The sequence below is a fragment of the Trachurus japonicus genome, chromosome 10 (genome assembly GCF_045865225.1).
Source record: "Trachurus japonicus isolate A0001 chromosome 10, Traja_1.0".
NCBI classification, from domain to species: Eukaryota; Metazoa; Chordata; class Actinopteri; order Carangiformes; family Carangidae; genus Trachurus; species Trachurus japonicus.
In genome coordinates this window covers 19972840-19997247 of record NC_140916.1, presented here as the reverse complement: position 1 = coordinate 19997247, position 24408 = coordinate 19972840, and the positions used below count along the sequence as shown (strand labels likewise).

The 24408-nt window shown below is 40.4% G+C and overlaps 1 protein-coding gene across 4 annotated transcripts in view; it reads right to left on the bottom strand.

Annotated features, from left to right (window-relative positions):
* Window positions 1-10535, bottom strand: part of spock1 (SPARC (osteonectin), cwcv and kazal like domains proteoglycan 1) — an 89886-nt gene extending 79351 nt beyond the window's left edge. For 3 of the 4 annotated variants that reach the window (XM_085789888.1, XM_085789890.1, XM_085789891.1), the window contains exons 1-2: window positions 10328-10535; window positions 9455-9592 (exon numbers count right to left, since the gene is read on the bottom strand). In XM_085789888.1, coding sequence (XP_085646014.1) covers window positions 9455-9589 — 135 coding nt within the window. In that variant the 5' untranslated portion in view covers window positions 9590-9592; window positions 10328-10535. The remainder of the gene's footprint in view (window positions 1-9454; window positions 9593-10327) is intronic. The other variant, XM_085789889.1, reaches the window with a different exon arrangement.
* Window positions 10536-24408: the final 13873 nt, after the last annotated feature.

Genomic DNA, 24408 nt, shown 5'->3' with positions numbered 1-24408 from the left:
AATGACACCAAACTAAATTAATACAATCCAGACTGATCAAGAAGATTATTTTGCATGTCTCTCTTCTGACTTCAAAATCATGTCATATCATGTCTTGATTCCCAAATCCCTCAATTCTGACATTGTATTCATCGGTGTAATACAGTATGTACTTTCTCATATATGATGTCAATAACATTATATTCCAGGTTCATCAACAGTATGAACATCAGGCATGAACCAAAGACCTCACAGTCCCAATTTCCCAACACAATACTTTGAATGTCCCAAGAGGGACTCCCTATTTGGCAGAGTAACAAGCGGCCAAATAAGGCTGCTATGGTTCATCTCCGCTCATACACTCAACCTATAAAAGAGCTTACTCAAAGACAAATCAAACACTGGCATACAAAGTGATGTAGAGGGAGCCAAACCTCGAGGAAGGAAATTTGATCACACATACTAGAACTTGCACACAGTGGGGGTGACAGCTTCATTAATAGCAATTATAACAGAAACACCCACACAAACACATACAAAACTGCTTTGACATATATGCATCTATATTTTTTTTTTTTCTTTTTTACTGACATTCAGAAATGATGATCAAAACAATGCATGTTTTATGCATGAAACTATACAGTTTTGCTCATACTGACATTTTGACCGACACACACACACACACACACACACACTGATATCCTTCCTTTTCAATCAAACCCAGCTGCTACAAACGATGGAACTACTACATGATTATAGACATATGTTGACAGAAAGCTGGCTGCCTGTCATTAGTCTAAAGTAGATTTTCTAACAACGCTGGCAGACATCCATGAAGATGGAATATGGTGGAAATACAGGGAGGACAGCTTGAGGCCATATGGATCAGAACCACATGCAGGGTAATGGCATATTAATACTAGAAATTAAATTTGGAATGAATTTGTGTTAATGTTGAAATGATTAGCCAATAAATCAATTAGACGATCAACAGATGTGAACTTCCACTGGTTCTACACTTAAAATGTGAAGATATTTGAGGTTTCTCTATTTATCATCATTATAAAAACTGAATATTGGCGCATGTGACTTGTAATCGGTCTCGGACTTAACAAGAATCTGTACACAGCACCTCAAATTCTTTCATGACATTCATTCAGTCATTGGCATTTTATAGACTCAATGACTAATCAGTTTCTTGGGGGGAAAAAAATTAGTTGTGACCCCGTTATACTTATATGGTGAAAAAACAATGTGTTGGGTTTCCCTGTTGGTACAGATGAATAAAGTAGCCTACTAGGTAAGGGTTAGTGATATATAAAACTCAGTCACACAGACATATCAAAATGCTAACATTTGCTACATAGCACATTTAACCCTAGTAATGTGTGTTAAATTGTGTCATAATAAGCATGAATTTATGAGGTTTGACCAAAAGGTGTTTTGTGAAGTCATTGTGACCTTGACAATTTACCTTTTCACTTGCTTGGAGGAATAAAAGTCCAAACCAAAACCCCAAAATGAAAAAGGCTGAAGTGGGATTCATCCTCTGTCTGGGGCCACAAATGCCAGAACAAAGGTTCATAACTCTAAATTCATTCAATAACTAACAGATTCAAAGCATCTATCCATATCACCACGATACCATCAGCAGTACAGTAGATTCATGGAACTAGCATGACTAGTAGTCCAATACTGCTGTGAGCCATTTCCATTCATTGATCTGCAACATGTTCCACATGATAAAACACATCCAGAGAGATTATCAGGACAAATAGCCTGGCAAAGCCCAACTGGTAGACAAAAACACACTAATGTCTACAATATCATGGTATATATACTGTATATAATCACCCCAGGGACTGTGGGTCAGTAAGGGCAAAGCACACTTGTGCAGTAAGTGATCCAATTCCTCTTTTCTAGAGACCAGAGTTTGTCAGGTATTAATAATGGTACTTGTTTAAAAAATGTATCTGACTTATAGACTATAGCTCACATTAAGAGCAAATCTAAAAACAGAAATAGTGATAAGGTATTTCAGGAGCCCCAAGAGTCAACATACTGCAGCAGAAGAAAATAAAGAGACAAAACACAAGCAAACTCCTCATTTATCTGAATTTAGGAACAAAGTATGCAGCAAATTGTGAAAGCACAACGACATACAGAAATGACAACCCAATGCTGGAATGCGGCACATAGCAGACTAGAACTGAAACATTTCCAGAGGACATACAAATAATGAACACTGCTAGAACATGTGTGTTGTTGCCATGGTTTTTTATGAAGTTAGTGAAGTCGAAAATCTATCTGTGGAAAATCGGCCAAAATATCTTTCACCCCATTTTCTTTTATCACTTAATGAGTCGCTTTTCGTCCCACATGCCGATAGCCCTGCAGTGTTTCAGTAACTATTTAGTTGTGTGTGTGTTTTTTTTTTAAATTAAGATGTTCCATTTGCTCCATTTGCTTGCGTTTCGCCCACTTGAATGCATTTTTCTTTCTTTTTTTTTAGCTGCACTGCAATGAGCTCTCAGGGCCGTGGAAGGTTTCTCTGTCCTGGCAAATCTTTAAACAAAAGCAGACAATCAGACAGCATCTCTTCAAAAGACTCAACAGCTTAGCAGGAGAGCTTCATATCAGCACCAAATAGACTAACAGAAAGACAATCCCCACAGAGAGAGGAGGCAATGTGGAGGGCCTGCCATGAAAACATTGACTGAAACACACATCCACACCCACACACAAAACACACACACACACACGTCGTATTGATGATGGATTCCACATTTCTCTGTCTGTCCATCTGTTTTGCCCACAGTCTTGATAGGCTTCACATTAAAGCTCCTTCTTTCGTCTTTTTTTTTTCCCATTTCCTGTTTCTTATCGTCAGCCAGAATTACACTGGCAATCTTTTAGCTGTTTGTCCTTTAGATGCTTTGTCTTTTTCCGTTTTATCCTTCAACGCACACACACCTCATAACCTATTTATCCTGGTCATAAGGGACAGTGACCTTTGTCTACCCTGCAACCAAATTGTCCTCCAGCGTCTTTGTGTGCGTGTGCTTGCATCTGTGTTTGCGTGTGTCCTTTCTGCCTTTTCACACTCTCATTGATTATAGCAAGGCTCCAATCAGGTTTACCAAGCCTTGTAAATTTACTGATCAATCTCCCCCAAGAGCCTCAGGGTGGATGGAAAGCTATGTGTGCGTGTGTGTGTGTGTACAGAGACCGTGGTATGAGAGACATGAACATTTTCCACCAGTCAGTTTAAAGAGGTATTACCTCACACAGAAAAAAGCATTTGTCCCTCTCCACACACGCGCACAGAGACACACACACATACGCACACACAAAATCACAATCCTTCAGTGCAGAGATTGGAATCAGCATTTTCTATTTGAAATCAATAGCTCAGTGAGAAATATGCATAGAGAAGGAGAGCATGCAAAGCAGGGAAGGGATGAAAGGAGCAGAAAAGCGTGCAGGAGAAGGTTTATTTTGAAGGGCACCGTTTCATCGGGAATAAGTCGAGTATAAAACGAGAGACAGAAGAGCCAGGAGACAGAGGAGATGATAAAGGGTCTAAAGAGATGGTATAGAGGGAGCTTGAGTGGAGAAAGAGAAATGGAGGACAGAGCAGGAGAGTGATAAGAAAGACTGGCAGCTGTTCATCCAAGTCTCCACTTAATTGATGGAAATACTGTGAGTCATCTGGGGAATATTCACTCAGTGGGTGTGTGTATGCGCATGTGTGTCTATGAGCGAAGGTGAAGGTGACTCCAGGGTTTGTCTTGTCTAAGCTGCTTCTCTAAACCACACCCAACCCTTCCCCCTCGGCTGTACAACCAACCAATCACTGCACACACACACACACATACACACACATACACATACACATACACACAGAGCAGCACAGACATAGATATAACAGAAGACCACCAGTTAATTTAGATGCAGTGGGAAGCTCCCAGGTGTGAATCTGTTTGCTGGGAGGTGGAGCGGAGCTGGAAAAGAACATGCATGGTCAGCAGAACTCCTTCCTTCATAAATGCAAAGGGGAAAAACATGTAATACAACCTACCAGAGCAGCCAGGTTTAAACTGAAAATAATAGCAACACTGCAGACGATTCCAGAGCTGAGACACAACTCATCTCAAAAATTCTTCTTGCACATCCACACCTGTACACACACGCATGCACGCACACATACAGTAGTCCTCTTGTTTTCATAAAGAGAGACAGCGGGGGTCTGTGACTGGCAGCCCCAGAGAAACCGTCATGTCGGGAAAAGAGAATACTGCTGATAAAAGATGACAACATTTAATTCTCACCATGAGACAGAGCTGAGACAGGCTGCACGCTCCAACACACACTGTTACATTGTAAGCACACACACACACACACACACACACTCAAACACAGAGCAACTTACAACTCACTAAGATTTTCAACACCAGGTAGGGTATGAATAGTGTGAACAATACTGTATATGAGGCAATATGCAGCAGACATGCAGTGGCCCACTCAAATAACATTGTGTGCATTTCTGCATATGACAGCATGCAAACAGGGCGGAAGACAGGATTTTGAAAAGAAAAGAGGAAAAGTAGGGGAAGGAGGATTGGGACAAGAAAAGCCTCTTTTAGGAGAAACAAACAACAGGCTCAGAAGAGTGGAAACAACTTTTCAACCTCTTGAGGATAAAAGTGGGGCTGCCTGAATGCCGATGACAGGTTTTTTGTTGCTTTTTGCAGACAAAGAATCTGACAAGACATAGAGAGGTGAGGAGAGGAGAGGAGAGGAGAGGAGAGGAGACAAGGGCCTGTGATATTTAACAAAAGATGCAAAAGCTCTCAAGTGTTAAAACAGAAACAAACAGAAAGCTTAATTTTGTTTTCATAAAATTCCACTAAGAAATCTGACAAAATTAGGTTGCAGATCAGTAAATATCTGATTTAAGATTAAGTGAACAAGACCTCATGTGACCAGGCTTGAGATGGCAACTTTCAGTGCATGATAGTTTTCAAAACAGCATACACACATTGAAGAGATCTGTTTCCCTCTCACTTCTCTACAAACACATTTAACAGTAATCAAACTTCTACTCCTGTTATACAGTGCTTCTTTGACACTAATGCTTACTGTACATTTACCTCAATACAAACTGCCCAGTAATTTCCATGGCACAACATAAATCCACCAATAATAGGCTCCCTCAGGCCAGAAAAGCAGAACTGGCCAGAACCAGCCTGCTCAGCAATCCACACACCATAGTAGCCTAGCTCCTATCACTACTGTATAAAAAGTAATTATACACAGCTTTTCAAACTGTTGTTATCCAAAGCAATACATTATTGTATTATCCCTGCAGTGTAAAAATAGTTCCAATAATAATCCAAATGATTATCATACAGTAGCTCCTCAGTTGGCAGCAGAGGGCACGTAAAATTGAGGTGAGCGGTTTCGACAAGGTGAAGTAATTAGACGCATAATTTACAAACAGTGAAGGACCATAATTATCCACTAAAACTGTTTATTAAGAACACTTCTGTGTCCTCGGATTCACTCAACTTTTTAAATAGGCCTATACACTGACTGCATTTCTGCGCGAGCCGAACTCAAGTTCCTCCATGGATCCAACCCTGAGCGCTGTCATTACCTGATTTGGATTGCTTATTAAGATGTTCTGTTGTTACTGCTGAAACTAGTTCTACCGCTGTTCCAGCTCGGCTCCACATACTCACTCCTGTCCTGACCAGAATACTTTGATGTAGCCAGCAACACAAGGCAGCTGCAGACTTACAACAAAGTTGACCTGCCTGAAACAGAAACACAGTCCAACTCAGCTGCTGCATACAAATGTGTATGTGTGTGTGTGTGTGTGTTCACTGCAGCTATGCTTTATTTGCATAAAAGCTCATGAAAATTAAAGTGGTGATTGTACCCTAAGGAAAATTGAAATAGCGCTGGTATAAATAACAACAAAAAGTGATTTGGCAAAGGAGCAACAAAGGTGGTTTAGCAAATTTAAGGATTAAGAAACAATTTAATTGGTCGTAAACATTTAGATATCCTCTAACAAGCTGAGCTCCGAACCATCTGCAAGGAAACAAGACGATGCGCTGAAAAAACTAAATAAAGCTCCTTCAACAATAAGGTTCAGACCAAATCAAATTCAGACATTTAGACAACAATGGCTGGTGTTAGACAAGACCTTCTGCTTTTCTCTTTTGATCAAAGAAAAAATGTTTACGAACTGACAAATCCAAAAAGGATAGCTTTAATTTTGACTGTACATTGTCGCTCAGCAGAAATGAACTTGTATAAAACCGCCTCTGCCTGCACTGTACTCATCTTCCAACACATACGGTCCAGTTGTTAGGAATATAACCAGGTAAATGTATAAATCCAATCCCACTTTCCTTATGCTTTCAAGACAAGCCACCTGAACTCTGACTGTTAAACTATTGCACCAGCTCCCCTGCCACCAAACGGACGCTCATGCATAATGCAGGAGGGAGCAAGTGGCTCATCAACAGGGATGCAGAGTGAAACATGGCAGGCAGAGGAGAACAGCAGAGAGGAGGAGTCACGGGTGAGGGCAGAGGGAGCGGGAGGAGGAGATAGATGGAGAGGGGCTATGGTTGAGGAAGCACAGGGTCATCTCACTGCTCCAGAGACAGAGGAAGAAAATGGGAAGAAGAGAGAAGCACGGACGGTAAAGAGCATGGAGTTCATGATCGGTGAGAGCTGAGAGGAGAGAGGTGAGACTGATTGAGTGGCAGACATGAAGCACTGTTATACACACACGTGTTCAGGCTGTAGAGGATAATAATGGATTAAAATGATGACATCAAATCAACTTATTGGCTATTTGACAACCTGTGATTGGCTGGTTTGCAAATGTGAGTCATACTGTAGGAGCACTCGCATTGTGGAGCTTTGATCTGAATTTTCCCAGGTTCTTAATTAGCCTGTGCTTGATCATGGATGAGTCGTAACAGTATGATTAAGAACCAACCGTTTTTCACTGATGACCAATGATTTCACCACAAGCTTTTCATCGGGGCCAGCCAAATGCTGTGAGTGTAAAAAGGGTCTTTGAGCACCATGATCAAAACGACAGCAGCTATCTCAAGATCGAGAAAGACTTTCCCCAATCATCAAATCATTTAGAATGGTTTCTTTGTAGTTTTAAATCGATTCATCGAGAACCACATTTTTCCTAATCTCAGGTCTCGCTCTGTGTAATATTAGAAGGTCTTGGTGACAGAGTGGGAAGAAGAGAAATGACTAAGAGAAAGAATGGCAGAGGGAAACACAGTGGGACAAAGGAAGCAAATGTAGCGAGAGACAAATTACGGCCAGCAGGTTTCCCTATGTGATAGGGCAAACAATACACACACACACACACATACACATGAAGAGAACAGCAGCTCCCGGATTTGGTTGGTAGTATTGCTTGAAATATTACACATAAATGTCACAGCCTTCCCCACCGATCCATTGCACCTCCTCTCCCCTCCTCTCCCTCCCTCCGCTCCACTCCTGTCCTCCGCCCTCCACTGACAGTTTCCTGTTAATGAGTTTCATCTGCACAGGGAGACCACAGAGAGAAATAAAGAGTGGGCAGACACACACACACACACACACACACACACACACACACACACACACACACACTGCAGGTAGTAGAGCCCTGCCTGAGTGTATACAGATATGACGAATACCAGCTCTCACATCGTGGCTCCAGTACAGTATAGTGAAGGCCAGCTCTAATAAGGCCCAAGTTAGTCCACTGTCTACTGAAATCTCTAGGAAACATGTTAGCAGGCAGTGAAAGACATCACAATGAAACACGCCGCCAGTGGTTACACTGCTGTCACAATCTACGAGCGGATGGCTGGCTAAGCAGGAGTGCAGTGTGTTAGTGTGTTGGTTATACATTGTCAGTACTCTCCAGATGAGGCCAGGGCTCTGGCATTACATTGTGGTGTTGAGAATAAAGAACAAAAGCATGTCCTAATTCTTCAAAGAACAAATGGCATGTTTAAATGTTTGTGGGTGTCTGTGGATTTGGTCTCAGTTTGTAAATGATTTAAGGAAGAGGTATCCTAACCGCCTGAATTTACCAACAGATGGCTTTTGTTTCACACAGATGTGGAGGTTACAATGACAGGAAGATGTTTTCAGAAATGACTGATCAAAATAAGTTGACTGAAGTTACAGAATCTGCCTCAATGTCACGACTCACAACATGGCACAAGAAAACGTGTGTCATTCTGCTCCTGGCACAACGGATTCTGTGCAAATACAATCAGTCTATACATTTTCCTTAAGTAGATTTAAGAGGACATTATTTAGACTCTTTCCAGTGCTTCACTGAATCTACATGACATTTATACTGAGTGAAATATTCAAACCCAAGACTGCATGTTTTTTATGGCTGCTCTTTGCCATCTAATTAAAGATATTCTGAGTGTATTGTGCGGCTTTTTGTGCACATTTCCCCACAATACAGCCTGATATTTGGTATCACGTAAAAACCTGGGGAACTATACAAAAAAAATATTGCTCTGTGGCTTTTAACAATGTTCCTGCACAGCAGCTGCTTGATTCTGAGCTTATTTTACAGTAATTACAGCCCCATTTCAGAATCACCGCAGTTACCACTTGAGAGCATGAAGCACCTATTTTACACTGTCCTCCAAGCACAGTAAGCTTCTTAGGAGCTATTCACACAAGTTTGAGATGCAGCTTTCAAAACATCTCAGTCATCTCAATCGCTGCCAGTTAATCAGTGCGATTCATACAAGAGTCATGCACAAATGTTTATGCACCAATATGCACCTGTGCTGAATTGGCGTCAGATTGAATCAGCTGGCCTACAGTCAGCTTTCGAGCTAACATGGCTACTTACGAACAAATATACCTGATATCCCAGGAGAAACAGGCCTCACTGATTCTCCATGATGAAGATCTGAATTGCACACATATTTCTACACACACACAGGCACATTCTCCCCTAGAGTATATACAGTATGCACTTAAACTGTGTTTGATTTCAGGGAGATCATGAAAATGAAAATAAAATGTAGGCAACAGTGAAGGTTGAAATAGACGTTCGCACATCAGAGATGAAAGCCTACTGTTATGGTGTGGCTACTTGAAAAAGAAACAGGCAATCCAACTGGGAAATCACTCAGTCAGTCAAATAAATCTCCCACCATGTGCAGAAACCTAATGTTCTCTGTTTATGAGTCTGACTGTCTTTCAACCAGGGTTTGAACCTGCTGAGTTTCTACAAGGTGGATTATGCCTGCTGGCAAGTGCTCAAATACTCACAGGGTGTATCAAGGGCATAGTGCCTTCACACACTCTCTCTCTCTCACACACATAAGCACTCACACACACACAATGAAGCTAATTATAAAGCCCATTTTGGCTGGATGTTGTGTCTCTCAATGCGACTCACATCTCTGAATCTGTTCCAGGATCTGTCCTTGTTGTACTGAGCCACGGTGCTCAGCCATTTGTCGTTACTGTTACCGGAGACCGCCGTTTCCCAGCTCAGCAAGAGAGCCACGACAGGTAGCAGAAAGAAGAACATCTTCTGAAAAGCAAAGAGAGGAGATAAAGAGAAAGAGAGGGACGGGGGAGAGGAGGAGAAGAGAAGAGAAGAGGAGAAGAGGAGAAAGCAAAGAAGCTATAAGACGGATAAAGCCATCCTTCCAGAGTGAGGGAACCTGACACAGTGGAGGAAGACAGGAGGGTTGGCTGCGAAGTGTGTGTGGAGCGCCGGGGCGAAGTGAGACACACACTTTCCAGAACACAGAACTCTCCCACTGTGACGCATAGTGGGTCAGAATGTCATCACAGAACGTAGAACACAGACAGAGAACAGTGTGTGGTCACGCTGAGTGGAGAGTGCCGTGTTTTTATTATTATGATTATCAAATTGCTGATCCTTCTTCTAATCGGATTATAAACATTGGAGAGTTGTCGCCGCGGCAGATGGAGGGGGGTTGGGGGGGGTTGGAGGGGGGCATCACACAACGATTACCTCTCCAGCTTCTCCCATCCGCTAATTTAAAAAGCAATTAGCGGCGTCAACACAATTGCAGCCTCCCCTCCACCCCCACTATCTCCTCCACATCCAGGGCTTTGTCTTGTCTTGTCTTTCTTCTGTTTTCTTCTCCATCCAGCATCACCAGCACCACTGACTGCCACCTCCAAAGTCGACTTCACTTCCAATTTCCAATTCATATAATCCCCAACCCCCCCTCTCCTCTCCTCCTCACAAACAGTACAGTGTTTTGTTGTTGTTGATGATGTTTTTTAAACCCACCTGGGATAGTTCGGTTGGTGTCCAATATGCTGATTCCCGGGGGGAGAGTAAGTCCACGGCCCCGGGCACCTCCGGTAAGCACCCGACTGCTGGTAGGATTGACGGCACAAAAAAAGAAGGGAGCAGCGAGTACGAGCGGACCGGGAGCTTTCTCCTCCTCCTCCTCCTCCTCGGTCACCAGACACCGCCTCCTCTCTCTCTCTCTCTCTCTCTCTCTCTCTCTCTCTCTCTCTCTCTCTCTCTCTCTCTCTCTCTCTCTCAGTACGCACTAACCGTGTCATTGATTTTCAGCAGGGGGATTTTTTTTTTTTTTTATGCTCACACACCATAGCGCAGACAGACAGGATTTGGAGAGCCGTGTCGGAGTAGCGCTGTTCAGGGGTGTTCAAACACAAATTTCATTTTAGTCACGCACCTCTGTTGTGGAAATCAAGCTCCTGTGTCCACCATGGTAAACACAATTAGCTAAGTTACACATAAACTGTAGAAATCGGCTGGAACGTCCTGTACGGACAGTGACTGAGGCAGACCACATGAAGCGTCTCTTCATGGGGATGAAAACAGTCCACAAGTGAGCTACGAGTAGGGCGTTCTTTTTTTTCTCTCTTTTTTTTATTTTAACTTTATTGGAGGAGAATAAAGATATGTGTTTAAATATTTCATCTGTGATAGCGTTTTTTGTTCACTTTGCAAACTCTCTTAAGCGAGTGTGGTTCAGTCATCGCAGTCTGTCTGTGTTTGTGTCTGTGTGGTGCTACATTGCGCACTGCCTGAGGCTTTTGTTTTTGACAACATGATACTGATAAATCTATTCCTTATTCTGTGTTCTAATTGATCTACTGTATCTATCTATAAAAGTCTGTGTGTGTTTACTGTTTGAATGTGTTTATCACCAAAAGTTCAGTGCTGAGCTGCTTTTTCTTTCAGGGAAATTAAAACCTATATATTACTTTGTATTTTCTTTTTCCTGGACAAGAGTCGAATCTCATTAAAAATTAAACAGGTTAAAACACACAGACGAGTTATATACACTACATTGCAACTGTGTTTTATGTGGTGGAGAAGTGTGATATCAAGGTTTGTTTTAAAAAAAAAGGAAAAATAACAAGTGCTCTAACTTGTGTGTATCTCATGTTAGTCCACATTATTACCCAAGGTTTAATAAGTAGAGGATTGTGGTCACATGAACAATTTTTAACTAAGTTCCAGTAGATCAATGTGGTTTAATAAAACTGGTGGGCACCAGAGACCAGCCTTTATCTCTACTGTAACTTGGAAACATGCACTGCATCATAAAACTAGTTTTCACTTCATTTTACTACTAACATAAAATTACAACTTAGAATTGGTGCTTGAATCCATCTGGGATCACTTTATCTTTCCATGTTTTGTTTACAAATGAGCGATTGAAACACATTTTGAGATTGCTGTCATCTCTCCTTAAGTGCTCATCAAACAAAGCAGGCAAAACCAAATAAAAGCTCAGCAGCTCCTTAGGTGGAGGGGGTTGAACTGCTTGAGGACAATAATGGTTAAAATTAAAAAAAAAAAAACAAAAAAAAAAACATGAAATTGCAAACCAATATATAGAGGGAAGAATTAAAGCAAATGAAGCCAGCAGTTGTAATTTATGTTATTAGATTGGAATTCCAGACATTATAAGGATTTTTACAAGTAAAGCTGCTGACATGTACATTTTGTGATTGGTTTTTCTTTGCTTTTACATCTGCAGTCACACTCATCCAACATCGTATTATTCAGTGAGAAAACTCTGTAGGTGTGTTTTGGCTTAATCTTATGTTTGCAGTATATACTGTATGTTATCAACATGACAACAGAGTAGCCAACACTCTGGCAGCCTGATTTGCCCAGCCATATTATTGCATCCAAGGGCTTGTTTTTATTTCTGCATGTTTATTGCTTAAAAAAAGAAAAGTAGGAAAACTGATTCCTGTTGTGTTCTGGCTTCAACAACCATACCAAAGGAAAAGCTGAAAGTCTGATACCAGCTGCTAGTAATGAGGCTTCCAGGTTTAAAAGCACAGCTCTCACTGTGCCATCTCGTATAGGGGCGCACTGGCTGAGTGGTAGAATTCAGCTCATAAGCAGCTTATGAGCTGAATGACCATGAGACACTTGATTTTGACATTTAGGGGCTCTTACAGGACATTTATATGCAGTACATGTTAATAGTTTTGTAGCCTGTGTTAAACGGGTCCCCTGACATTTTCAGCAAATCTGGACAAAGTTGGGACAATCTTGGAAATGATATCGAACATTTGTCATCCAGCTACTGCCAAATGGCTAATTTACATTTACATTTAGACTTGAGCTAGAGTGATCAATATGCATAACACCAGCAACAATACATTTTCTCTAAATTGCTAACAGCTAATGAGATGTAATAAGATATCCTTAGGTGTAATAGACACTGGGAGTATGTTTAAGAATTAATGTATTAATCAGATACTTTTAACTTTTAACTCAAGAATACAAGACAGAAATGATGTAACAAAGTTATCTCTTCACATAATGTAAACTGTTATAGACAGCATGGTTGAATGGATAAATGTATTACAGAGAGCATTGGCGGTAGGGAGGCTTTTTTAAAATTCCTTTTCCTTTCAGATGATATGAAACCCTGTGCTTTCAAACATCATTGTTATTGTGTATAGCAGCTTAGCCAGAGACTCACCACTCTTTGAGCTCAAAGGATCCAACCCAGGCCCTCTTCAGGCACTTATTCTCCTGATTTCCTCTCCCTTTCTCTCTCTCTCTCTAAATCCCAGCATCCACCAGGGGGGCTCTGGGAGATGGAGGATAAGAACAGCTGCAAGGGCTCCAATTTTGAATAGTAAAGATCAAAATGTATGAAACAAAGCAAAAGGGAGCAGTGTCTCAGCAGTAAAATTTACAGTCATACAGTACATCCCCCACACTGCAAGTGCAGATGGTGAGAGGAGTGGGGGAGAGACGGGGGGGAAAAAAAAGATGAAACAAGATTAAAGTTGTGTGGTGGTGTTTGTGTTTGCGTGTGTGGGTAGGTGTGTTGGAGAGAAGTGAAAAAGAGGAGAGAATGCAGGAGATGTTTGAAAGTGAACAGTGGGGTGTGATAGACTGTTTCTTAATGAGCTTTGTACCTCAAACTTAACTTGTGTATGAGAACTTCAGTTCCGCTCGAGCGACTCCGGAGAACAGCTCAGTCAATCTGACTGAAAACGGACGGTGATGATAAACCTCATCAGCCGTTGAGATGATATCTGCCTATATCTATGCCTGGGCTGTCCCACTGTGCAAGATGCAAAAAGAAATGTAGCAAAAATGTACCATTTCCATCACACAACAATTCACATTTCTGCTTGCTGCTCTTGGGGGCATTCGTAAATCCAATCACACATCTGACGTTCCACACAGGATGAAAAGAGAAAACTCACAGAGCATGAAACCCACCAGCAAATGGGATAAAGAGTATAAATGTCTCAGCATCCTGACAGATGGTTTTGTACACCAGATACATATCCTAATCAGTTCCTCATCAAGGACTTTAGTGACAGTAAACATAATATGTTGACATGCCCAATCTAAAAAAAGGACTAATTTAGCATCCAAATAATAATGGGATAAGGTTCAGCATGTAAACACATTAAATCATTGCAGATATCTGAGTTTTTTTAAAGAAGCAACCCCCATCCAGCTTTGATGTTTCCCCTGTTATTCGGCACTAGTGCATGTATATCAAAGCGAAAAGAGGCTGCCACTTTTTTTTTGTCATTTTCCTTAATGCCGGTGTGTCAAGCAGAATTGTCAAGGTTTAGAAAAGTTTAAAATCATGACATTGTTGTTCTGTTGAGAAACAAAGAAAAATACAGTTCAGCTTCAAAAATGAAAAAAAAAAAAAACAAACAACTTGAATAAAATGCTACAAAGTGAATATTCTGTACGTCAATTACATTTGATTTTCTCCCCTCTGGGACATCACTGGAGGATGTGATGCTGATAACGCTGACTGACTGCTGACTGCAGACACCATTGTCTCTGGGTGAATCAGAAGCTTTTAGTCATTTAGCTTCTCACCACTGACTGAGAGCTGAGTTCGAAGCTCGGCCAGGAATACTTCCTGTTGAAATCTTGCTGAAAGACCAAAGACTCTGTAACAAACAAACAAACCAGAGAGTGAGTGACACATCTGTGGTGTGGGCTAATAACAATTTGAATGGATTAATTGTTGCCTCATCTCATTTGTAATCCTTATAAACTACAGTGTTTATCATGACACATACAAGCTTTGGCAGTATTTTTGGTGTGGTGGTGCCTTCAAGTTCCAGCACGTCTCCAAGTTTTATAGCCTGACAAGCCAGACTATATCATTAAAATGTATAGTCTGGCAACGACCGGTAGACCTCGGCTCAATCCAGGGGGAGTCTCGAGACTCAAAAAGTTCCTATGGCTCGTTTCTAGTAGAGCACTGGAAAAGAGAGTAACGACACCACCATTGACTCCCGTGGTAAGGGTTTTGCGCCCCGAGTGGCAGGATATGGGTATTGCAAAAGCACCCAGAAAACTCATTCACTCCAATGTATGTGTGTTGCCCACTTGGTTGTAAATTGATGAAAACGGCCGTGTTTTTGTTTTTAGGTGTCTTGGTCATATCAAATTATACTTATAATTTGTTTATTACAAAATGTAGATTGAAACATTAATGTAGACAACTGTTTTTTTTACTCGCCTATGTGTTAATGTTTATCTGTAAAGGGTCCTCAATGATGCTATTAACGTGGGTGATCTATAAATGTCCTTAAATTATTGAAAATGCCACACTTGCTCACTCACCAACAATGCAGAGTTGTCAGTTCTTGGGCGCTTTTGCAATACCCATATTCCGCCATCAGGAGGCGCTTCCATTGAACCAATGAGTGTCGTTACTCTCTTTTCCAGTGCTTTTCTAGACCCACCTACGAAGCAAATATTTTTGCTGCCGCTAGGGTGCGTCTAGATTTCTAGGCTACAAGTTTTACTGAAGCCAGTAAAAAAACTGTGGAAATCTGATTTAAAACTAAGAAAGACTTTTGTCTTATCTTTGGCTTTAAAATGGGACAAATAACAACATCTATTCCATACTCAAAGTAGTCATCCACCTACTGCAGGAAAACAGTGGGGAGTAGCGAAACGTCTTCTTTCTAATCAAAGACCCTCAAGTAAATAATGTAGAGAGTCTTTCTCAGAACCTTGTGTCACTGTAGACCTCTCAGGGAAACGTAGCAATTGAGCACACAAGATGAAATTGGAAGAACACAGAGAACATAATTCAGAATACCAGCTTTCTGGAAAAAGTACATCAAAGTCAGAGTGTCTGTGACTGACACACATATTGTAGATAAAGAGAGGGCAGCCTGAATTAGTGAAGAGAGAGGAGCCAAAGAGAAAGTGTAGTCAGCAGAAGTAAAAGTTTGATACATTTTCATACAGTGTGATGCAATCCTCTCCTGTAGAAAGACACAGACATAAGACAGACAGCGAGGTTATGGCCAAGGACAGTACAGATAGACATGAATAGATAAATACATACAAGATACGGTACAGTATATAAAAAAAGAGTTACTTAATAGCATAGTCCCAAAAGGCAGAAAGATATGTGAGTGGCTCTAGCAACACTGCACTCTGGTTGTGTTGTGTTCAGGGTCATAAGATTCCCAAGTGCTCAAGTAGATATTCCAGAGGAAAGGGTTTAAAGTTATAGACCAGCAATGACAAAGAGAGGTTATCTTCCCACAACAGCCCACTGTTAGAACGGACATCACAAAAAGAGAGATGCACTGCAATGCAGCAGAGCACCAGGAGCTGCTCGGCCTCCCTCCAGGGTAACAGTGAAGAGGCAACATGCAAGGTCACAGAGGTTTCTTGACTCAGGAGAGTTCGGAGAGACTCTCACAGGAGGAGTTCTTCATCAGAGACCAGGACTGAGGACAACAGCACCCCAAGGGGGAGACGGATGTTTGACACCATGTCAGCGTCATATCCGTGACACAGGTTGAGCAGTTTAGGTGCCAGTGGCCAATTGCATGCAGATTCTGACCAAGGAGCTACCCCGTGACGGCCAGTCATTTTCAACAAACAACATTGTGCTTTCTTTTTTCACGGTATTCAGTCTGGGTCAACTGCAGAGTTAAGTGATATTGGCAAGAGACATTTATTTGAACTCAAGGCTAAAAATCTGTCTAGTTTCTCTACCAAAACCAGAAAAAAATAAACACATTCAAGTGAGTGTTATTCATATAGAAGAAAAAAAACAAACAAACATATTCAGCCTTGACCAATGATCACATTTTTACTATGTCTTCATTTCTGTGCTTCTCAGATAACCAGAGAAGAAAAACATTGAGCACAGAATTTGGTGCTGAGGAGGAAGGATGGCAGGTCACTGAGACTGTCCAATCATGAACAAATGGCAGGGTATTGGAGTCAGTCTATTTGTTTGTTTTTTATAATAAGGCACTGTGAGGGCAGACAGAGTGCCAGTTTCTGTTTTGGCGGATGATCCAGAGTAAAGGTGTGCACACATTCACGGTTGTTACTGCTTCCCAGCTTGATAAGAAACGGGGCCTTCTCTACCACAGTGACAGAGTGCAAATTCTTAAAACGACCACAGTGGTGGGCTCGCGGCTGCCTCAGAGTGGGAGGAAATAGATTACCCTTATCGAGGTTTTCTCAAAGGGAAGATGCAGCCGTGAAAGCTAATTACACTTTGGATCCGCAGAGAAAAACTATTAAAGAAACAAAAAAACAAAACAAAACAACAACCACTCATTCCTAACATTTTATTATCTCTGAACTTTGCTGACAGGTATGTGCACAAATTGTTACTTGCAGTTCTATTTTGTGTATAATCGTATTATGTGGTTTGTGGTACAAGTAGCATGCATATACATACTGTATCGCCTGTAAATACGCTCGGAGCTAAAGTTGGGGACATTATTGCAGATTTAGTGCTCTTGAAACAACAATAAAAACAAAGGGGAAAGAAAATAGGTAAAGAGCGAAGGTGTGTTGAGTCGACACATTAAACCTGAAACAAGAGGGATTAATAAAATCAAATTAAAGCTCCAGTCGCGTATTTGGAGATATTGTCAGCCTAAATCAGTCTCTTTCTCTCCTGAACAAATCACTCATTCTTTAAAAAAATTGACACTGACAGGCTCTGACTGCCAATTAATCAATCTATCTTCATGTGTTCCCTTCATTTTCTGGGTGCAGGTCAAAATAATCCCTGAGGAGCACGCCCTACCTCATACTAAGACAGTCAATCTAAAAGACAGGCTCTTGGCATGCCTGATCAAATATGTATATTAATATTCCACAAGGAGGCATTTAACATTCAACCGACAGCTTCCTAAAGTTCAAGTGCAGCTCTGACACTCAAATCGTTTTGCCAGCGCAAGTGAGATAAAAGACTGGTATGTATTCCTATGAAAACTATATATTCTAAATGGTGGGCTCTTCAACAATAAAAGAGGCAACAATTGTCAGAATATGAGTTATTTGAATGAGTCTGTAGAAGATTGATTCCCATGAAAAAGCTTTAGTGTTTGGCCAAGACTTGAAAATTGCCCTTCAGCTCAAGTATGAAATATTAAATGCAACACAAAAAGAAAATTCAACGTATGAAAAAGGTATTTAGTTTGAGGAGGTCTACAGCAGAAGAGAGACCAAATAATTTTCCTTTCTTGATGAATTCTTTAGCAATACACAGAGAGGAGAGGAGAAAACTTAAATGTAGGATTCAGAGGATGGTTAGTCCTGCTGCACAGCTAACCACACAGGATACTCAGTTGTCTTTGCTGCCTGTCCAGCAGCTTGTTGTTGTTGTTACAGACAATTCTGTCAGATGAGTCTCTGTGCTTGAGTTTGTATCTCATACAGTGACATTTCAATCAGGATAGATAGGGGTAATTAAATCGATACATTTGACCTAGAGTGCACAACAGGAATAGAAGATGGTGGTGATTAGATGCCATTGCAACACAGGGGGAGTCATGCCATAAGCTATACAGAAATATGCTGCAGATGGTGTCTTGAGGAACAGCCTGAGTATCTGGATGTATGACATGTGGAGCGATGTTTCTGATGAACCCACTGGAAGGAACTGCTGAACAGCTGGTTTTAATAGAAACTGGTGGAGGTGGTCGCATCAGTCTGACACTAAAGTGACAGCTGACAGCAGCAGAGACAGGAGTGATTTGACTGCAAGGAGATGAGTGGCTTGCAGAGGCCTATGCAAAATATGAATGTTTGAATTGAAACGCGTCATCGCCCTAACTCAGACGATTAAACTGGTTACAGAAGAGGAAGAGAGAAAGAAATGTGTAGTAAGAATAAAGAGAGTATTCTTGATTCAACCTTTGCTAAACTCATTGCTGTGCTAAAATTCTTAATCTTAGTCTTAAATGAAAACAATACTGTAAATATTTCAAACATTAATGATGATATTTTGTTGTAATCCAATTTTATCAAACTGCAACTTGTATTCTTTGACATAAAACACAGTTTGTAAGGTTGTAGAAACTTAAACTGTTATCTTAGAATAAGGCTCTTTTTCTTATCTAGTCTGATAATATTTTTTCTCCCTCCCAGAGCCCAAAAGATCAAAAGTAAAACACTGAAAATCATGAAGACGTAACTTTCAGTAAATTAGAGAGATGAAAAAATCTATAGCCTAGTTACAACAGCCATCTTTTACTGGTTAGTTGCTGTGAGTTTTCTCAACTTTCTCAAAAGTGTAAACCAATTTCCCAAACATTTGGGAGGTGAAAGCTGAATCCACTAATGTATTTTGGGTGTAGGAGCACCACTTTTGTTTGTACTGAAGTAACTTGTCAGTGTTGTTCTGCATTCTCTTTTCCCCCCATTTCAATTAAATTAAAATTAGGGCAACCTAATCCATAATGGTGTCCAGGCATTCAATTGATTGAAAACAAGATATATTGTTGGCTCTCTGCAGGTGCTTTCACAATCTCTTTTTTTTCTTTCTGGCTTTCACCCATCCCGACTTTGGCTCAATCAATTAATATTAATATATCCCCGTCCCCTCATCTTAACCAACACAAACTTCAGTTTTTCACCCACTTTTCACTTGGTCTTACTTGAGATAAACCATCCAAGAGTCTGATCATCTGGCCTGTCATCTTCACTCTGGTTCTTCTTTTACTTTATTCGTTCTCTTTGGCACTTTCTATCTTTGTCAGAGTTTCTCATTTTTTCTTGCTCCCACAACCCAAAAGTGTTGTGACTGCAAGCTTCCTCTCTCATCTCTCTCTTCACTTCCCCTACAGCTTTAAAATGCTGAATTACATCTCTAGTTCAGTCCCTGCACTTATTCATGCTCTGACTTTATATCACTTCTACTGCCCCATCTCTCAGCCGCTCCTCCTCAACTCTCTGTGGACTTTGCGTCATGGGCCCAGGATAAGTCTCAGAGCACCCGTCTTATCTGATTCTCTGGGTGTGACCCAAATTGTTTTGGACAGGCACAATAGCTGCTGCTGCCAGAGGTCCTTTTGTTGGGCAACGACTCAGAAAGTTGTAAGTTGAAAACATTCACGCACTGAGAGGCACGTAGATAGAGGGATACAACACTGAGAGACAACACAGCCCGTTAAAAGTCTGTCTAGCTCTGCAGCAGGGTCAGGCAGGTTGATACGTTACATGTCAGACACACAAACAGCATCAAAGCCTCTCTCCAAAGCCACTGAAGAGGTTAAATGGGTTGAACAGTTGCACCAGCTCTTCAGTTATTGTGCTGCTGTCAGTAAAGAAAACATAAACTCAGATTTAAAACTGTAAACAGCAGAATCTCAACATAGACAATGTCAGGGATCTGTTGGTTAAACTACAAAAGACAAAGAAGCAAAATGGCAAAGAGAGAAAGAATGGGCTTTATGCACAGCTCCACTACTTCCTGAAATAAGCCAGCTCGTTTATTTCCTGTTTTACATTATTGGACCAACTGATTAATCCAGCTGTGTCTGACCTCACAACAATGGTCAGACACACCTGGATTAATCAGTTGGTCCAATAATGTAAGACAGGAAGTAAACGAGCTGGCTTATTTCAGGAAGTAGTGGCGCTGTGCATAAAGCCCATTGACCAGTTGATGAGTGTAGTCTGACAGGATCTGTTAAGCTCTATGAATATCCTGTGTGTTATCCAGATGTAGAAGCAGTGATAAACTCTACCCGGGGCGATAACTTAGATCTTTCATATTCTCTTATCACACACACCTGGAAATAACTTGTAACACACGTGCAAACACACAGTGTGAAATCAAATCCCCTACTCCTGTTACCACAGCAGCCACACATGAAGACGCCTTCCTCTCCTGCTCGCATCTCTTTCGGCAGAAAACAAATGAATCACCAAGGAGAGAAAGGAGGAAAACACATGAAACATAGCCAGGGGTGCCAGGCTGGCAGTTTATGAGCATCTAGTAACTTCAAGCCAACACAAGAGGCAGGAGGAAGACATTATATATAATAGTATAGCAACTGTTAAAAACACAGATAAACAACTGTGACTGCTGTAAAGGAATCACTGCAGAAGCTACACAGTAGTCCACATAGGGAAAGTGACTCAGTAAAAGTACTGTTCAGTACAATTTTAATATAATTGTACTTCTGTGTAGCTTTATACTTCTATTAGTTATATGACTCCTCATATTCACCTTGTGGCCCTTTAAAGGATACTAATGATGCACTGTATTGTCTTTTAGCAAAAAAAACCTGACCCTTTAAATTGAATAAATATCACTAACTGCAGGGAGCAGGGACGAAGTGAAGCTTGCTGCAACAGGTCAAGCTTACAAAAATCAACAAATTACAACAAACCACAGTTGTTCACAACACAGGTAAAAGGTGAGTTTATCACCCTTGGCATATAATGCCGGATGGCTGCACAGATCAAACTGCAGTAAAACTGCCTATAACTAAAGCAAACCGGCCGTTTAAATATAAACTACATTACAGCATGAATTGTTGGAATGTGAAAGGGTAAAGAAATACGATTGTAACTGGAAGGTCATCATTTCCAACCACCAGTCAATGGCTTTTGAAAGACATCATTGCAATCTAGACTGGAGATATTTCCGTAGATCAAATGAAATAATGGATTCCACTCATAAAAGCACTGGCCATAAGAGTAATAAAAGGCAGGCAGCATGAAGGGCGAAAAAGAAGGCCTCAGACAGGGAGGCTGCTACTGCACTCACTAGAGGCATAGGGTCAGGCTACAACATCAGGGGATAGTGCTGCAGAAGTCTGGAATGTGTTTTTGACAAGGAGATAGTTCAATTTCTCTGGTTTTAGACTCTGATGGTGAATGAAATCTCACTTTAAAAAGTTTCAGAAGCAGAAATGAAGAGTCTGAAACACGGGTCTGTCTGTCACTCTGCTGTAAGCCGAGGAGAAAACTTTCCTTGTATCCTACAACCTTTATCCAATGAGGAGAGAGAATGGCATGAAGGACTGTGTGTGCAGCCAAGGGATGCACGTGAATGTGGTGATGTAGGGACGAGGACCAATAGACCCATGACGAGGGCGGGGACTGCTAACTCCATCGGCTGACAAGAAGTTAGCCAAAACGACCGGATCACTTACTTCTGCTGCTTTAAATTCAGATAATTGATGGTGGTGTTTAAGGCCATGATTTAGTACATGCCAGTTGTGTGTGTGTGTGTGTGTGTGTGAGCGCTGTTGATCAGGGTCATAGGTCATGTATCAAATATTATGTTTACCTCAATTAAGAGGAATGACATAGCAGAGAAAAAGTAAATAATCCATCAATTTTTCAGAGACATTTAGAAAACACTTAAGTGACAGCATAGCATTGGCAAAGAGCCGATTTGTGTCAAATTATGATCTTGTATGATTGTGGTTTATCATGACATGTTGCCTTGTTCAGTTCTCAGACAGAATAATAATGATTTAAGTGTCAGTATTGTGCTGAGAATACAGTAAAACATTAGGAGGGCCTGGAGCAAATACATAGCACTGGACCCATTTTCAACTCTCAACATCTACAGTATTCCTACAGTGTGGTGTGTAATATTTTTTTTAATTAATTTGTATATGTAGCTAAATCTTTGTATTTTTGCTCAATAGTGACAGGCCATGTGATCAATTGACTCAAAATCCGTGTAGCAGCCTACTACACTGGCTGAGATACACCTCTTGTTTTTACATTTTGCCTATCTAAATTTTTTTTTTATTAATTTGTATAAATATTAGCATTTTAGCTTCTCAGTAGCTTTAAACACAGTAGGCTATCTCTGCTTCAAATATGGCACATTTTTATTTTGAAAACAGGAAGTCGGTAGCCTACTATGGAGGTAGATTTGTGTCTTTATTATTCAATCAAAAAAAAGGTTGCTTCAATCAAAAAATATATTTTCAATCAAAAAAACCCGTTTCAATCAAAGAAAAAAAGTGTTTGAATGCAAAAATATATTTGAGACTCAAAAAAATGCATTTGAACACTATTTTTTTTTGCTTGAAAATGTTTTTTTTGATAGAAGTGAAAGGTTTTTTTGTTTGAAGCAACTTTTTTGATTGAAGTATTGTTGTTTTGTGTTTGGGCCATATTATGGGTAGGACATTTGTGTCTTTATAATTCAATCAAAAAAGAAGTTGCTTCAAACAAACAAAAAATATTTTCAATAAAAAAATCACTTCAATCAAAAAATAAACCTTTTCAATCATAGAAAAAATGTTTTTGAATGCAAAAAAATATTTGAGACTCAAAAAATTGCACTTGAACACTTTTTTTTTGATTGAAAATGTTTTCTTTGATTGAAGTAATCTTTTTTGTGTTTGGACCATGTTATGGGTAGGACATTTGTGTCTTAATTATTCAATCCCAAAAAAGTTGCTTCAATCAAAAAAAAAACATTTTCAATCAAAAAAAAAAAATTTTCAATCAAAGAAAAAACTGTTTAAATGCAAAAAAAAAAAAATCATTTGAAGTGTTTTTTTTTTTGATTGAACTTTCTTTTTTTTTGAATGAAGTGAAAAAAGTTTTGAAGTCGTTTTTTTTTTAAATCATTTTGACACAAACGTACCGCAGTGGGCGGGTGCTTCCCCATTGGTCAGACATGTTTGAGTGACAAGTGTCTACACCAACGACGTCTTTCTGACAAGCAAGTCATGGTCGCCACTCGCCAGCGAGCCAGGAAGCAGTGGTGGAGTTGTTGGTAAGTAGATAAAACCGTATTAAAATGACTGGTGTCACGTTATTAGCCTACTCTGTTTGATATTTCGATTAAACATACAGCTTGCTAACTTAGCTGACGTTGACTAATTTGTGTGATGGTGTTAGATATCTGACGCCTCATATTGTCAGGCAGTTAAGTAAAGTTGGAAAGATATTCACAGATTCGGACTTCCGGGATCAATAACTTTGAGACGAAACGTTGTTCAAACACAAATGATGCCTCTTTCACATCATAATCCTACAGACTACTACCTACAAGAATCAAAAACCGATTTTTTTTACGAAAACGAGCCGTTCTCCGAGCTGGATGGAAAACATTGATCTCTATGCGCAGCCGGTAGCCGGGCGAGTGCGCAGGGACCGTCTGCAAATTGCAATACAAGAGCAAGACGCTCCGAACAAAAATCAATAGCTCCACTGTTATACAGTACAGCGACTCCAAAATCACCACACACACCAAGGGACTCCTCGTGGTCATACTACAACAGCTGTTTTGGAGAAATGTGCCTTTTAATAATTTTGGTGATTTTTTTATTGGAATTGATCATTAATAGCCTATCTTTCAATATTAATCAATAGCTCCACTGTTATACAGTACAGAGACTCCAAAATCACCACACACACCAAGGGACTCCTCGTGGTCATACTACAACAGCTGTTTTGGAGAATTGTGCCTTTTTGTAATTTTGGTTTTTTTTTTTTTATTGGAATTGATCATTAATATCTTTCAATATTAATCAATAGCTGCACTGTTACACAGTACAGAGACTCCAAAATCACCACACACACCAAGGGACTCCTCGTGGTCATACTACAACAGCTGT